Below are 15,307 nucleotides of genomic sequence, written 5' to 3' on the forward strand. Positions count from 1 at the left end.
GGAGTGGGTAGCCATTCCCTTCTCCAGGGGATCCTCCCAACCCTGGGATCCAAACCAGGTCTCCTTTACTGCAGGCAGATTCTTTACTGCCTGCGCTACCAGGGAAGCCCAACAAACCATAACTGTGAGTATAATGGCTTTCAGTGAGTTCCGTGAGTCCTTCTAGTGAATTATTGAACCTGAAGGTGGTCTTGGGCACACCCAGCCTTGTAGTTGGCATCAAAAGTGAGGATGGTCTTGGGCCTCCCAAGTTCTGCAGTATCTTTGGGCAGTAAGGTAACGATCACACCCCTCACACCTTATGATGTCCTCCAATGGATCAGACTCTGGCCTCCAACTCAGAGCCCTCAGTCAGCAACTCAGTATCCAGCTCAAACACAATATATCTTTTTTCTTGTTTGTCTTCATTGGATTTATCTTTATGGCTGTTTTCTATTCATATAAAGCAGTACTAGGTCTCCACTCCAATACTTTAGCCCCTTGATGGGAAGAACCGACTCACTGGAAAAGATCCTGATGCTGGGAAAGATTAAGGGCAGGAAAAGAAGGGGGTGACGAAGGATGAGATGGTCGGATGGCATCATTGACTCAATGGACATAAGTTTACGCAAACTCTAGGAGATAGTCAAGGACAGGGAAGCCTGGCGTGCTGCAGTCCTTGAGGTTGCAAAGAGTCGGACACAACTAAGTGACCAACAGTACTACTACCATATATCAGTTCAGTTCAGTTCAGTCGCTCAGTCGTGTCTGACTCTTTGAGACCCCATGAACCGCAGCATGCCAGGCCTCCCTGTCCATCACCATCTCCCGGAGTTCACCCAGACTCACGTCCATTGAGTCCGTGACACCATCCAGCCATCTCATCCTCTGTCATCCTTCTCCTCCTGCCCCTAATCCCTCCCAACATCAGAGTCTTTTCCAATGAGTCAACTCTGCGCATGAGGTGGCCAAAGTACTGGAGCTTCAGCTTTAGCATCATTCCTTCCAAGGAAATCCCAGGGTTGATCTCCTTCAGAATGGACTGGTTGGATCTCCTTGCAGACCAAGGGACTCTCAAGAGTCTTCTCCAACACCACAGTTCAAAAGCATCAGTTCTTCGGCACTCAGCCTTCTTCACAGTCCAACTCTCACATCCATACGTGACTGCAGGAAAAACCATAGCCTTGACTAGACGGACCTTTGTTCGCAAAGTAATGTCTCTGCTTTTGAATATACTATCTAGGTTGGTCATAACTTTTCTTCCAAGGAGTAAACGTCTTTTAATTTCACGGCTGCAATCACCATCTGCAGTGATTTTGGAGTCCAAAAAGATAAAGTCTGACACTGTTTCTACTGTTTCCCCATCTATTTCCCATGAATTGATGGGACCAGATGCCATGATCTTCGTTTTCTGAATTTTGAGCTTTAAGCCAACTTTTTCACTCTCCTCTTTCACTTTCATCAAGAGGCTTTTTAGCTCCTCTTCACTTTCTGCCATAAGGGTGGTGTCATCTGTATACCTGAAGTTATTGATATTTCTCCCAGCAATCTTGATTCCAGCTTGTGTTTCTTCCAGTCCAGCATTTCTCATGATGTACTCTGCATAGAAGTTAAATAAGCAGGGCGACAATATACGGCCTTGACGTACTCCTTTTCCTATTTGGAACCAGTCTGTTGTTCCATGTCCAGTTCTAACTGTTGCTTCCTGACCTGCATACAGATTTCTCAAGAGGCAGGTTAGGTGGTCTGGTATTCCCATCTCTCTCAGAATTTTCCACAGTTTATTGTGATCCACACAGTCAAAGGCTTTGGCATAGTCATTAAAGCAGAGATAGATGTTTTTCTGGAACTTTCTTGCTTTTTCAATGATCCAGCAGATGTTGGCAATTTGATCTCTGGTTCCTCTGCCTTTTCTAAAACCAGCTTGAACATCAGGAAGTTCGCGGTTCACGTATTGCTGAAGCCTGGCTTGGAGAATTTTGAGCATTACTTTACTAGCATGTGAGATGAGTGCAATTGTGCTGTAGTTTGAGCATTCTTTGGCATTGCCTTTTCATGTACATATAATGTACATATCACACATATAATATGTATATGTTATACATATGTATACACATGTCACATATAGATATTATACAAAATATAACATATGCAATGTATGCATTTTAATTGAATGTGTCTTTAGGGCTACCTGTTATTTATATGAAACAATACAGATTTTCCATATATTAGTGTGCTTTTAAAATATTTTTTAAGTTAAAATGAGAGTTCCTCTATTAAATAAATGAATAATAATAAAGGTGTGATGAAAATGTGGCAAAAATTGAGAAGAGAATATATATACATAGTCATATTGTTTTCTTTTTTTTCTAATTTAATTATTTTTGGCTGTGCTGGGTCTTTGTTGCTGTGCGGGGGGTTTTCTCTAGTGGCGAGCGAGGGCTACTATTTGTTGCAGTACAAAGGCTCCTCATTGCTGGCTTCTCTTGTTGCAAAGCACAGGCTCTAGGGTGCACAGGCTTCAGTAGCTGCCCAGTGGCGCTCAGAAGTTGTGGCTCCCGGGCTCTAGAGCACGGGCTCAATAGTTGTGGCGCTTAGTCGCTCCGCAGCATGTGGGATCTTCCTGGATCAGGGATTGAACTCTTGTCTCCTACATTGTAGGCAGATTCTTTATCACTGAACCACCAGGGAAGCTCCAAATCATATTATTTTCTTTTCTGATACTTTCGTTTCTATTTTATTACTCATTTTCCTTCCTTTTTTTTTCAAATGCTACTCACAGCCCACTAAACTGATTTTGTAACCCATGAACAGGCTGTGACTAGAAGTTTGTGAAACATTGTTATGCAACCACTTTGAACCGGACCCTGTCTCTTTGCTTTGGCACAATGACCCTTGACCCTGGGCAGAGGTCTCCACCTCCAGCCCTGTGATTCCAAGGGTCTACTTTTGACTAACCTGGTTGAGTCCCTCCCCACAGGCGACAGAACCCAAGGGTCTTCAGGAAGTGCCCACTGGGGCCTATACCCCTTCTCGACCATGCTATGGGACCCCAGGACCCTGGAGTTCCCCACCCAAACTACTCTGAGCCCACTCTAGTGGCCTTCTTGTGGACACACCCTAAACCAAGAGGGAACCAGGAGTATGGCTGGAGCTTGGATGTGCAGGGTGGGGTGTCCACACTCACGTGCTGGAGGTACCCAGAGTGGGGAAAAAGCCAGTTGCCTTGGGCGTGGGGCCTCCATTTGTAATTGCCCAGTTACCAGAACCACTTCCCAACATCAGGGGCCAAGCTGGCTTTGGCTCTGCACACATACCGGCTGAGGGTCTCCATCTGCTGTGGGCAGAATCCAGCACTGACTCTCTCATTGGTCAAATCTTCCTGAGGCCCACCCCTCATTCCTCCCACCTCGCCCCTGCTGGCTTGGTTCACCCAATCCCCTACCTAGGTTCTCGAGTCTGTGACCCTCCCATCTTACTCCTGGGGGCCCTGCCCCAGCCCCGCCACTTTGTTCCACTCCCCGGTCAAGAATGATCAGAGACCAAGGGACAGAGAATACAGGGCTTTACTTCCTGTCTGAACACAATGGATAAACGGGGTGGGGGCGGGGCGGGCAAGCAGTCCTCAGGCAGGCAGGGCTGGGAGAGCAGGGGGCTCAGGCCATCAGTCCTGGCTCTGGCTCCATCCACCTCTTCTCTCTCAGGCTGGACTTTGTTGTAGGTCCAGCAAGTTCACAGCAAGCCAGTGAGGGCTCAGTCTCAGGGTGCCCATTAGATCTTCAGCCCCTGCTTCCTCAGGACTCATCTGTCACGATTCCAGCACAATCGGGGCAACTGTCTGCACTTGCCACCTGTGGGTGAAAGAAACAGTTCAGTCGTGAGTCAGAACAATACTGATTATTACGTGTGATCTGGATGCTGGAGGATGAGGCCCATCTGCCCTGTCCCTCAGAAGGCTCCAAGGCAACTCTGAGCAAGTGACAAGAAGCTGATGGGGAAGAGCTGGCTCAAGGGTCCCCAGGGGTCATTCACGTGTTTAGCAAATATTTACTGTGCACCTACTCTGGGCCAGGCAGTGACCTAGGCACTGGGGACACGGGAACAGGGCCAGGAGCACGAATGGAGGAAATCCCTGCTCTGGGAGCACTGACTTGCCAGTGGGGGTGATGGGCAATGAGAAAAGACCTAAGTCAAGTACGGATGGTGATGAATCAGTGATGAGTGCTATGAGGAAAAATAAAACAAGGAAGGAGGCAGGGAGGCCCAGGAGTTGGGGGCATCCTCATGGCGATGACTAGACATGCCTTAATGGGAAGGTGATATTTGAGCAAAGACCTGAAGGGGATGAGAGAGAAGCCATGTGGACATGTGGAGGAAGGGTGTTCCAGGCATAGGGAACAGTCGGTTCTAAGGCCCTGAGTGAGGGAGTAGACAGGAGGGATTAAAGGAGAGCCGGAAGGCCAGGGGGTCGGGCCAAAGCAAATGAGGGGGATCTTAGAAAACAAAGGAGGGGGACTTCCCTGGAGGTGCAGTGGTTAAGACTCTGTTCCCAGTGCAGGGGGCCCAGGTTCAATCCCCGGTCAGGGAACTAGATCCTACGTGCCTCAACTAAGTACCTGCATGCTGCAGCCAACTAAGACCCCAAAGTGTGTGAAAGTGTGTGTTAGTCACTCAGTCATGTCCGACTCTATGACCCCATGGACATGTAGCCCACCAAGCTCCTCTGTCCATGGGATTCTCCAGGCAAGAATACTGGAGTGGGTTGCCATTCCCTTCTCCAGGGGATCTTCCCGACCCAGGGATCTGCATTGCAGACAGATTCTTTACCATCTGAGCCTCCAAAGCAGCCGACTAAATAATTTTTTTTTAAAGAAAGAAAACAAAGGGAACTTCAGAAAACAGCCCCCTCCCAGCTGCCACTCTTACCTACCCCTCCTCCCTCGGGACTCATCTCCTACTCCTCTCACACCTTCCCAGCCACTCCGCCTCTTCCCTTGGTTATTTTAACAAGCTCAGCTCATTCCTGCCTCCAGGGCTTTCCACTTGCTGCTCCCTCTGCCTGGTTTTTAAAATCGTCTTTGTCATCATCAGAATCCATTCTGCTTTGACCTCTTAAGAGGAAGTGCCTCTTCTCATCCTTCTCAATCTCATCTTTATTTTCCTCTTGGCAAGTCTCTTTTTCTGTATTCACTCTGCTCACGAAACCATTGACCTATTTATTGTAATCTCCCACCAGCTGTGAGTTCCCTAATGGTGGGGACCAGGGTCCCCAGCATCACAGCACAGGAGAGCACAGGGAGTATGTGTGTGTGCTCAGTCATGTCCGACTCTTTGCCACCCCATGAACTGTAACCCGCCAAGCTCCTCTGTCCATGGGATTTTTCCAGGCAAAAATACTGGAGTGAGTTGCCATTTCCTACTCGGGGGGATCTTCCCGACCCAGGGATTGAACCTGCGTCTCTTGTGTCTCCTGCATTGGCAGGTGAATTCTTTACAACTAGTGCCACCTGGGAAGCCTGGGCACAGAGTAGGTGCTCACAAATGTCACTGGAACAGTTTATAGCCCTAGAGGTAACATTCAGGCTCTGCCCTCACACAGACATAGGTCCAGCCCTTCCCTGATTTTTATGTGCCTTGTGACCTTAGGCAAACTTTGCAACTCTCTGAGCCTCACTTTTCCCACAGGGGAGAGCACAGTGCCTGGCACAAAGTCAGGATCTATAAACACGAGTTGAAAAACTGAGGCAACAGTGCTTCACTCCCTTAGTCACACCGATCACACATGTGTCAGTAATCTCTTTTTAATTCTATCCATGTTCTGCCTCCCACCCTAAGGCAAAAAGATATGGCTGTGCCCCTTTTCCTGATGAGGAAGCTGGACAAGAGAGATCATAAAACTTGGCATGGGTTATACAGTTTAACTGAGAGCTTGCAAACTGGTGGCCCTTGTATTTTATTTAATCTGTAGCATTATTAAAAAATTAGTTTCTCTGCTTGAAATCCTCCCTTTGTCCCCCTTTCCTGCCTGACACTGGGCCCCGGGAGGCTGAGCACAGCCTGGTGGGAGAGACGAGGGCACAAAGGAGAAAGAGGCTGAGGTGTCTGATCCTCTTGACCCCTGCCCTGCTCCTTCCTGGGGAGCTTCCCAGGAAGCAGTGGCTGGAAACCTCTCTCTTGAGTCACAGCTCCTGTTTGGGGCCCTCTCCTTTAGCTCCATCTCTCACCAGGCCCTGGTGCAGCTGCTCCTTCCCCTCACTGCCTCAGGCTGCGGCATCACAGCTCCCAGGTGTTGCTACTCCTGGGGAGTTGCACCATTGCGTTCCCCTGCCATGTGAACAAGCCCAGGCTAGTCTGCTAGAGAAGACCACCAGGCGAAAACCTGAGGTTCCCGTTCAAACAGATCCCTGCTGACCCGCAAATGCCCTCAGAGGCACAAATAAATCCGGCGACAACCAGAAGAACCACCCAGCTGAGCCCAGACTATGTTTCCAAAGTGCAGAAATGAGAGCTCAGTAAATGGTTATCATCTTAAACCACTGAATTCCGGGGTGGTTTACATGGACGTGCATTCTCAGTCACTCAGTCATGTCTGACTCTTTGCAACCCCACAGACTGTAGTCTGCCAGGCTTTTCTGTCCATTGGATTTCCCAGGCCAGAATACTGGAGTGGGTTGCCATTTCCTTCTCCAGGGGCTCTTTCCGATCCAGGGATTGAAGCTGCGGCTCCTGCGTTGGTAGGTAGATTCTTTACCACTGAACCACCTGTGAAGCCCGGTTTACACGGATATGTTTCCTTTAAAATGACCTTGTTAGGGGCCTTCAAGTCCCGTCCGGTCAGAGTGTAAGCCAAGGTCTCCTCCCTCCCAGTCCTGATGCCTCTCCCACCCAGCCCCCATTCTCACTGGTGAGGATGACGATGCCTGTGATGAACAGCACTGCTGCCACCATCAGCCCCCGTTTCCTGAGAGTGTCCTCGTCTGCAGAGAGAGAAATGGAGGAGCGTGATGAGAGGGGCCTTCAGCCTCCTTTCCCCCACAGCCTCCCAAGAGTAACTTACCGTAGAAGAAGGGGTCATCCTCCTTTGAACCTGGAGGGGACAGAAGGGAGCAAAGGTTTATGCAGCGAATTGGTGATTGAGAGAGTCAGAGAGGAGACACCTGGATCTCAGCGTTGGTGCACTTAGGGCAAAACCTGAAGTCCTCACAAGCAACACAATTGGGTTCCCATCACCTCTAAACTCTTCTCCTCGCTTATTCCCTTACTCACTGCACTTTACTCCCACCCCTATTCCCCACGGGTGAACTGTGCGAAGCCCTGCTCACCCCAGGGACTTTGCACTGGCTGCTTCTGCTGCCAGAAGTTCCCTTCCTCCGGCATCCACATGATTCCCCTTAGCTTCTTCTCAGTGAGGTCTCCCTGGCCTTTTATAGAAAATACTCTCTGACCACTCTCTCACCCTAACTCTGTTGCGTCTTTCTTTTTTTTCCCCTCTTCATTTTTCCTGACAGCAACTTAATGTATGGCTATTATTAACTTATTATATATAGTTATTTTGATCCTTATTTATTATCTCTCTCCCATGAGAACATCTGCTCCATGAAGGAAGAGATTCTCATCTGTCTCACTCACTTCTGTACTCCTGGCACCTAGAGGAGGGCCTGGCCCACAATAAGTGCCCAGTGAATATTGTTTGAATGAATGAGTGAATGAACTCTCTATGTGATCCATGGCTGTATCATTTCCATCTGTTCACTGAGGCTGGCTGCACAGGAAGTGGAAGATTAGGCCAGGAGGGGAAGAATCAAGGTGCCCCTATACACAGAGCTCTTTGCTGACCCCAAACTGATCTCCAATGCACAGGTAAATCCAGCTGAGACCAGAGAAGCACCCAGCCAAGCCCAGACTAGACTTCCAAATTGCAGACCTGAGCACTAAATAAATGATTGTCATTTTAAGCCACTGGGTTTTGGAGCTATCTCTATGCAACACTCACACATTCATTCATCTAAACAGACATTTACTGTGTGCCCACCCTTTACTCACTCACAATACCAGCCCTGAAGTCAGGTATTCACCCTACACCTGGTTACTGAGCATTCTTCTGTGCTGCGCAGTATTGAGGTGCTAAGAACATGCGGTGAATAAGAAATAGCCTGTGTCCAGTCTGAGAAGGGAGTTACTGACCAGGTTGTCTGAGGATGGAGTCCCTCCTCTCGTGCCTGCTTGGGGATCGTGTCTTGGAGGGTGTGGAGCCTTGAGTGGGATTGGCAGGGGGTTTCGTCTTGGAGGGTGTAGAGCCTTGAGTGGGATCGGTAGAGAGCAGCCAGAGGATGGTGGAGGGCAGGAGTGAACCAGGGAGAGGAACAAGAGACATCATTAATGATCTTTGGGAGTAGCCCCTCTCCCACGCCTACCTTCAGTGAGCTGGCACAGGTCCTCCCCCAACCCACGGAGGTAGCCAGGAGTGGCAGGTGCTCACCCTAATTAAGACCAACAGCCCAGGCTAGCTTGCTAACCCCGGAGGAGCCCCTGCCCCTCTCTGAGGACCTTCTGGATGGCCCCATGATCAGGAATAAAGGGTAACGTCTGTCAGATCCAGACAAGGGCCTCCAGGATCTTGACCCAGTCATAGAACTTGGAGATACTGGTTAGAAAACATGTTAAATATCACCTCTGCTCCCAGACCAAGAACATCAGAGGGCTCCTCTTGGTAAAAACATGAATATCCCCAAGGAAAGTCCTGCCCCTCTGGCACTGAGAAGCATCCCCAGTAAGGTGGTCACCCCTGACGGATGCCCAGATGTGAAGTCAGCAAGCAGAGAAACTGCCTCGTGACTGGCTCCCCAAGCCAGCCTCAGTGCCTCACTTCCTAAACATGAACCAACAGCCAAAGGTTATAAGACGTTCAGGAAAGCTTTTTCCAAGAAAAGGGAGCAGAAAAGTCATGGGCAAAGATGGAAGGATCACAGGAAATGTAAGAGGACAGCCTCAGCGGTACGTCGGGCTTATCACCCCTCCCCCAGTGTGAGGAAGCCTGGGCTCCAGTTTTGGTTCTGCCATTTTGCACCCTGTGGCCTAAGGCCTGCCGAGTAACCTCTCTGGGCTTCAGTTTTCTTCCCTGTAAAATGGGGTACCAACAGCTCCTACCATGTAGGGTAGTGATCAGCACTAAGTGACTGATCATGTAAGGGTTTAGCACAGTGCGTGGAGCAACCCTCAGCACATTGCTGTATTGTCTACTTGGCTCCGACTCTCCCCTTCTTCTGCGAACAGTCCACCTTTCTCTCAGGGGAAATGTTGCTGCTTCCCCAGACCTTCTCGGTCTCCTACGGTAACCCAGCCACAAGGGGGAGCATGTGACCCAGTCTCATCCTTTCCTGTAGCGCTCAGTGGCTTCAGTCGCGCCCAACTCTGTGCTACGCTATGGACTGTAACCTGCCAGGCTCTCCTGTCCCTGGGATTCTCCAGGCAAGAATACTGGAGTGGGTTGCGTGCCCTTCTCCAGGGGTTCTTCCGACCCAGGGATCAAACTCGCATCTCTTATGTCTCCTGCATTGGCAGGCGGGTTCTTTACCACTGAGTCACCTGGGAAGCCCCATCCTTCGCTGGGACCTTTCAAATTCCAAGTTAAAATTTTCAGCAGATGCTGGGTGAAACTCAGAAGTTCTGAGCCTGCAGGTGATGGAGCTACTTCCTTGCCAGGCGAAAGACAAGCTCCAGCACGAAAGAACAAATACGCAGGAGGGAGAGAAGCTACGTGGGGGCTGGGCAAGCTTGCGATTCAGCAGTGCCTTTTACCTCTTGGCTCCTTGACCCCCTCAACCCAGCTAAATTTTCATCACGTATAACCAGGGATATAGAAGAACACATAGAGTAACCCAGGTCAGCAAGGACTCAGAGTAAGAGAATCCAGAAATATGAAGAGGTTTTCTCAACTGGAAAATGTAGAAACAGCTGCTATACCCTGACCCCCATGGTTGTACAAAATTAAAAAAAAAAAACTCCCTTCCCCCAAGACACTGTATTTCCATCTGTTGTAAAATTGTTTTAATAGACAGACTGTCAGCAAGAGATGCTTTACTGTCATCACTGGGAAGTTGTAACAATGATAACAACAAAAAAAATCTACAGGGGGAGGACTTTCCACGTAGTGCCCTTGTGCAGTGCCCAACCTGAGCAACCATGCATGCATTCCAGCTTGTGAGTGGCCTAATCTATAGGACTTTCCAGTGGGGGCTGCTTCTCAAATATGGGCCACCACACAGGCATTAGAAACTACCTATTACCTTTATTTCCGCTCATCTCCCTTTCCCAAATGTTACCTCTAGTAACATTGACTCACTTGTCCTGTGGTGAGTCACCTCTTCCCTTATTCTTGATCTAAGTGGTTCAGACAGAGCTGAAGGGGTTTTCCAGCCCCAGGATGGGGCACAAGACTCAGCCCTGACCAATCGGAGCTGTTCATTTCCCAGGCTCCCATTGGTCAGTCATGGGCACGTGACCCCACCTGGGCCAATGAGAGTCAGCTCTAGGCCTTCTAGCTAGAGAGGCACTCTAGTTGCTGAGTTTGTAATTGCAACTTAGGACTAGTGGACCACTTTTGCCACTAAGATGGGAAAGACCTCTTCAGAATGAAGAGAGCAGAGCTGAGAGAGGAAGAAAGTCGTGATGACAGTGCTTGAGCTCTTTGACCTAGCTGTGCCTGACATTAGTGCCTCTGTACTTAACAAAGCATATATTGCTAATAATTTTTTTTTCAGTTGGGTTTTCTGAATTTTGTAACTGAAAAGCTCCTGCTCTAACATTAAGAAGATCTACACCAGGGATAAACCCACACGCACATTTCCTGCATCAGCCCTATGAAGGGACCTGAATCTTTATTCAGGGTCTTGGAGGGACTTCCCTGGTTGTTCAGTGGTTAAGAATCCGCCTTCCAATGTAAGGGACACAGGTTTGATCCCTGGTCCAGGAAGATCCCACGTGCCTCAGAGCAACTAAGCCCGAGGGCCACAACTATGGGGCCCAAGCACTCTAGAGCCCATGTTCCATAACAAAAAGAGAAGCCTGAGTACTGCATCAAAGATCCTGTGCAACCAAGACCCAGTGCAACCAAAACAAAATTAATTAAATCAAGTTACATTAAAAAAAAAAAAAAAAGAGGGGCTCTGAGTCTATCAAATTTGAAAATGCTGCAAACCAGATGGTCCCTCTTGGGATGTCTGCTGCAAATAAGCTTTATTACGACTCCGAGAAGTTCCAGCAGATAGAAACGTGTTTAACTCAAGAGTTTCCCAAACATCTTTAACCGCAAACCAAAAGAAAAAAAAAAATTGGAAAAATGTATTAATTCCCCAGACGGATGCTCTGAGAAACGTACTCAGGGAAATGCTGCCCTAGATGGAGAATTAAACACAACTCAAGTACGTTGCTGTTTCAGTCCCAGGTCTACCTTGCATTGTGCTCTTGTCCGTCCCCTGACCTGTTGTTAGAAGCACCTCCGTTTCCGTCGTTTGCTGGGTCTGGGTCTCCATCTGGTTCGGTGTTGCTTCTACTCAGGGCAGAAGAGAAAGGCCGGGAGGGTGAGAAAGGAGTGAATCATGGACCTGCAGAAAACAGCAAGGGTCCTTCTCCCTGAACCAGGCTGGCTAAAATCAAAGATGTCCAAGGATAAATGTCGCTGTTGGGTGAGAAAGGGGGACCCTCTCACGTGCCGCTGGTAGCAGGGCAAGTCGGTGGTCCTGTGCCCCACGGGGTCATGAGTAAATTTCAGAGCCAGGTTCCTGGACCCTCATCCCAGGCATGTCACTGACTTTTGGTGACTCCTTGGGCGAGTGACTCTGAGCCTCCTGTACAATGAGGATAGTGCTCATTTCTTTCTCAGAGGGCTTGTGTGAGGATTGGGTGAGTGAATGCAGGGTAAGTATTTAGAACCATGACTGTCCCTTCATTTGTGCTGTACGTGCTCAAGGAGGAAGGGACAAGGTTTCTCATTGTGGCGCTGTGAGCAGCAGGATGAACTGAGCCTAGATGGAGCCATGCCTGAAGGCGCATCCCTGGACTTTTCAGTTACACAAACCCCAAAACTCCCATTTGGTTCAAGCTTGAGATTTTTGTTGCTGTGACAGGATGTTGACAGACCCATTCCTTGTTCCTCATCTGGGGCTGGAGTAGGGACATGAGTGATTTCAGTCACTGGATCTGTTGGAGTTACGACCTCCTCTGATATGTGTCCTGGAAAATCAAGGATGAGAAGTCGGTGGGGAGCCTTTGGTCCCCCTTCTCTCACCAACACTCCTACCCTCACCTCCCTTCTGAAACCTTGGTGGTCTGTTGGTGGAGCAGCAGTTGATTGATCAGCTTTGGTGGAAGTGTTTTAAGAAATGCTAACACCGCAGCACCCTACCTCCAGCCGCCTCTCCCTATCCATCCTTGTGGGAGGAGAGAGGCAGTTAAGGCAAGTATGCCCAGGTGCTAGAGTCAGCCAGGGGCCTGATTTCAAATTCTGTTCCCAATAATTTCCTTGCTGTGTGACCTGGAGCAAGTGAAACCCCTCCCTCTGAGCCCTGGTTGCCCCCTCGGCAAAGTGGAGATAATTCTTGAATCTATTTCTCAAGACTGTAGAGAGGGTGAAATGAGATGGAGGTGGGAAGAGTCTCGCCTACTGCTTAATATGCAGTCAGTGCTAGATATCGGATATCATATCTATCAATTGCCACTGCCCCCAGCCTGGCCCCGCCTCCATCCTCTCCCTCTGGGACCATCGCACAGCCTCCTCCCTGGTCTCCCTGCTCCCCACATATAGCCAGAGGGAGCCTGTGATCCTGATTCAGATCAGGCTGCTGGCTGAGTGCCTCCTCTGGCTACACCTTGCTCTGAGTAAGAGCCAAAGCCCTCATGTGGCCCATAAGTGTCCCCCTCAACAACCAGATCTCCTGTCACCTCTCTGACCTCTCCTCTTTCCACCCCACCCCTTGTTCATCCCAACCCAGGTCCAGCCGGCCTGCTGTCACTCACGCTCTCCAGACAGAACTCATATTCCTCACATACCTGCTTTGCTCATCCCCTCCTCTCCTTGTATCTGCCCAAATGTCACTTTCTGGTGAATGTCACTTTCTGGTGAGGTCTTCCCTGATCACTCTATTTAAGCAAGCCTCATTTCTCTCTTCTATTTTCTTTCCATAGCATTTTCCACCTTCTAGCATATAATATTGGGTTGGGCCAAAAGTTCGTTTGGTTTTTTCCATAAGATGTTATGGGCCAACCCAATATAAGTTACTGAATGCATTTGGTGTCTGTCTTTCCAATTAGAATGTGAGCTCCTGTTTTATGCCTTGCTGTTTCCCCAGTGCCTAGAATAAGATCTGCTCAGTGAATGCTTGTTGAACGACTGAATGAACACACGAAAGCCATTTTATCCCAGAGAAATGGGGCCACTTCAGTGCAGAGTTTGCTCTGGGTTCCGGGGTTAGAGCCCAGCCCCTCCACACACTAGCCTCTGGCACAGGGCACTTTCCTTCACTGAGCCTCAGTTTCCTCATCTGTAAAATGGCCGTAATAGCATCATAGATTAGAGCAGAAGCTGAAACAAGCAGCTGCCATGTAGAAAGCACCTGCAAGGATCCCCCATAGATACTGTTTTCAGAAAACACTTCACAGGCAAGGGTGAGACGTCTTCAACTCCTGGACTGGCCTCAGCTCACCCCCTTTCCCTAATCACATATCACCCGAGGATCCAGGGAGCTCCTGTGCTGTGAGTTGAGGGTTCCTGGCTGCCAAGTAGAAAACCTACACCCATCTCCCCGCCAAATCAAACTCTCTGAGTTCTTCTTGGAAGTCAAATGGAGGATGCTCAGCAGGACAGGCCCTGGCCAGACTCACTGGAAGCAGCCACCCAGGTCTGAGGTATCTAAACAGGGTGTAACCTTGGCCCCCTTACCGGGGCCCCTACTTCCTGGTGCCAGCTCAGTAGAAGACTGAGGACACAGGAGAGAGAACCCAGATTTACCAGGCAGCCACCCAGCAACACAGGCACTCGAAGTGGGGCTGGGGGCTCTGCCGCAGGGTGGAAAGAAAGGGCTGGGCCTTACCTCTGGTGGGGAGAATCAGGCCAACGGTGATGAAGAGACACAGGCAACCAGAAGGCGACATCTATAGAGCAAGGCAGAGCTGGGGTCAGCCAAGATGTCAATGAGGCAGGGACAGGGCAACCCCCGGGACCCTGCAGCTCCTTTCCTTACCCTGAGCAGGCCCCTCTGGCTTCAGAGACCCCTGCTAGGGCTGATGGTTGGCTGTGGGGAAGAGGGCCAAGGGGAAGGTCTCAGAAGTGGAGGTTCCCAGGGGTCAATCCCTCATTCCCTCTGCAGGTCCCCAAAGATAACAAAAAGCATCAGTCTACACCAGGCTCCAAGAGGCAGCCACTGCCCAGGACAGCCCCCCTGCCCCATGAAGTGGAGAAGCACTCAGGGGCCGGCTGGGACTGACCCTGCCCGGCAAGGGGAAGGCGCTGGGGCACAGAAGAGGCGATAGGAGGGCCTCGGCCCTCCCTCTGGGGCTGTCTTCAGATCGAGGAGCCAGCAAGGAGGGGGAAAGAGGAAGAGTGAGTAATGTGCTTCTGATCTCAGAGGAAAAAGTGAGTTGGTGTGAGGGCCTCCCAGCAGGGACAATAGCGCGGGATGCTGGGCAGATCTGGGCGGGTGAGAGGGAGGTAGGCGAACTGGGGAGACTGAGGCAGGAGGCGCGGAGTGGTGCCCAGATGGCGGTGCCGAAGACAGCGGGACGGAGAGTGAGCATGAATGGGGGGCGGAGAGGCGCCGAGAGGATGGTCTCTACCCACCTGAGCCCGGCGCTTGGGCAGAGGGGAGCGGATGGAGGACAGTCGGAGGAGACACTCACGTCAGCGCCGGGGGTCCCAAGCCGGCAGCCTCGTACTGAGAGGGCAGCGGCGGCGGCTGCGTCCAGGCGGAGGGTGTGGCCAGGGGAGCGCGCTGGCGGGCGGGGACCGAGACGGGCTCAGTCATTTCCTCTCGGGTTTCCTGGCTTCGGAGCCCGGGGTGGGAGCAGGAGGGGGAGACGTTGAGGGCGATGCGGGGGCCTGGGGTGAGAGGCAGGGCGGAGGCCTCCACCCACCCCGCCTAGGAGAGGCTGGGGGCGGGAACCGCGGGGCGGGCAGGTCTAGGCGGGGTGGGGTCTGGGGAGGCAAGGGGAGCAGGGGGAGGGGTCTACTCTGGGGTCTCGGGGATGGGCAGCTGGCTTGGGGCGGGGATGGCATGGAGGGAAGGGAGCGGAAGTTTGAGGGGTTCCGAGAGAGGAGGAGGCCACTAGGGAGCTG

The 15,307-nt window shown here is 50.7% G+C and overlaps 1 protein-coding gene across 5 annotated transcripts; it reads right to left on the reverse strand.

The window, feature by feature from the left end:
* Positions 1 to 3,527: 3,527 nt before the first annotated feature.
* Positions 3,528 to 14,979, reverse strand: FXYD5 (FXYD domain containing ion transport regulator 5). 5 transcript variants are annotated; one of them, XM_040253082.1, is made up of 9 exons: positions 14,813 to 14,949; positions 14,217 to 14,336; positions 14,067 to 14,127; positions 12,136 to 12,210; positions 11,429 to 11,527; positions 8,164 to 8,277; positions 7,037 to 7,066; positions 6,882 to 6,956; positions 3,528 to 3,830 (listed from the first exon to the last, which is right to left on the reverse strand). In XM_040253082.1, the coding sequence occupies exons 3-9, from the start codon at positions 14,125 to 14,127 to the stop codon at positions 3,781 to 3,783; spliced, it is 504 nt and encodes a 167-aa protein (XP_040109016.1). In that variant the 5' UTR covers positions 14,217 to 14,336; positions 14,813 to 14,949; the 3' UTR covers positions 3,528 to 3,780. The 5 variants fall into 5 exon arrangements, with proteins under 5 accessions (XP_040109016.1, XP_040109012.1, XP_040109015.1 ...); XM_040253078.1 differs by having other exon boundaries at positions 12,118 to 12,210; XM_040253081.1 differs by lacking the exon at positions 14,217 to 14,336 and having other exon boundaries at positions 12,118 to 12,210; positions 14,872 to 14,979.
* Positions 14,980 to 15,307: the final 328 nt, after the last annotated feature.

This window comes from Oryx dammah, unplaced genomic scaffold (genome assembly GCF_014754425.2).
Source record: "Oryx dammah isolate SB20612 unplaced genomic scaffold, SCBI_Odam_1.1 HiC_scaffold_13, whole genome shotgun sequence".
In the NCBI taxonomy this organism is placed as follows: domain Eukaryota; kingdom Metazoa; phylum Chordata; class Mammalia; order Artiodactyla; family Bovidae; genus Oryx; species Oryx dammah.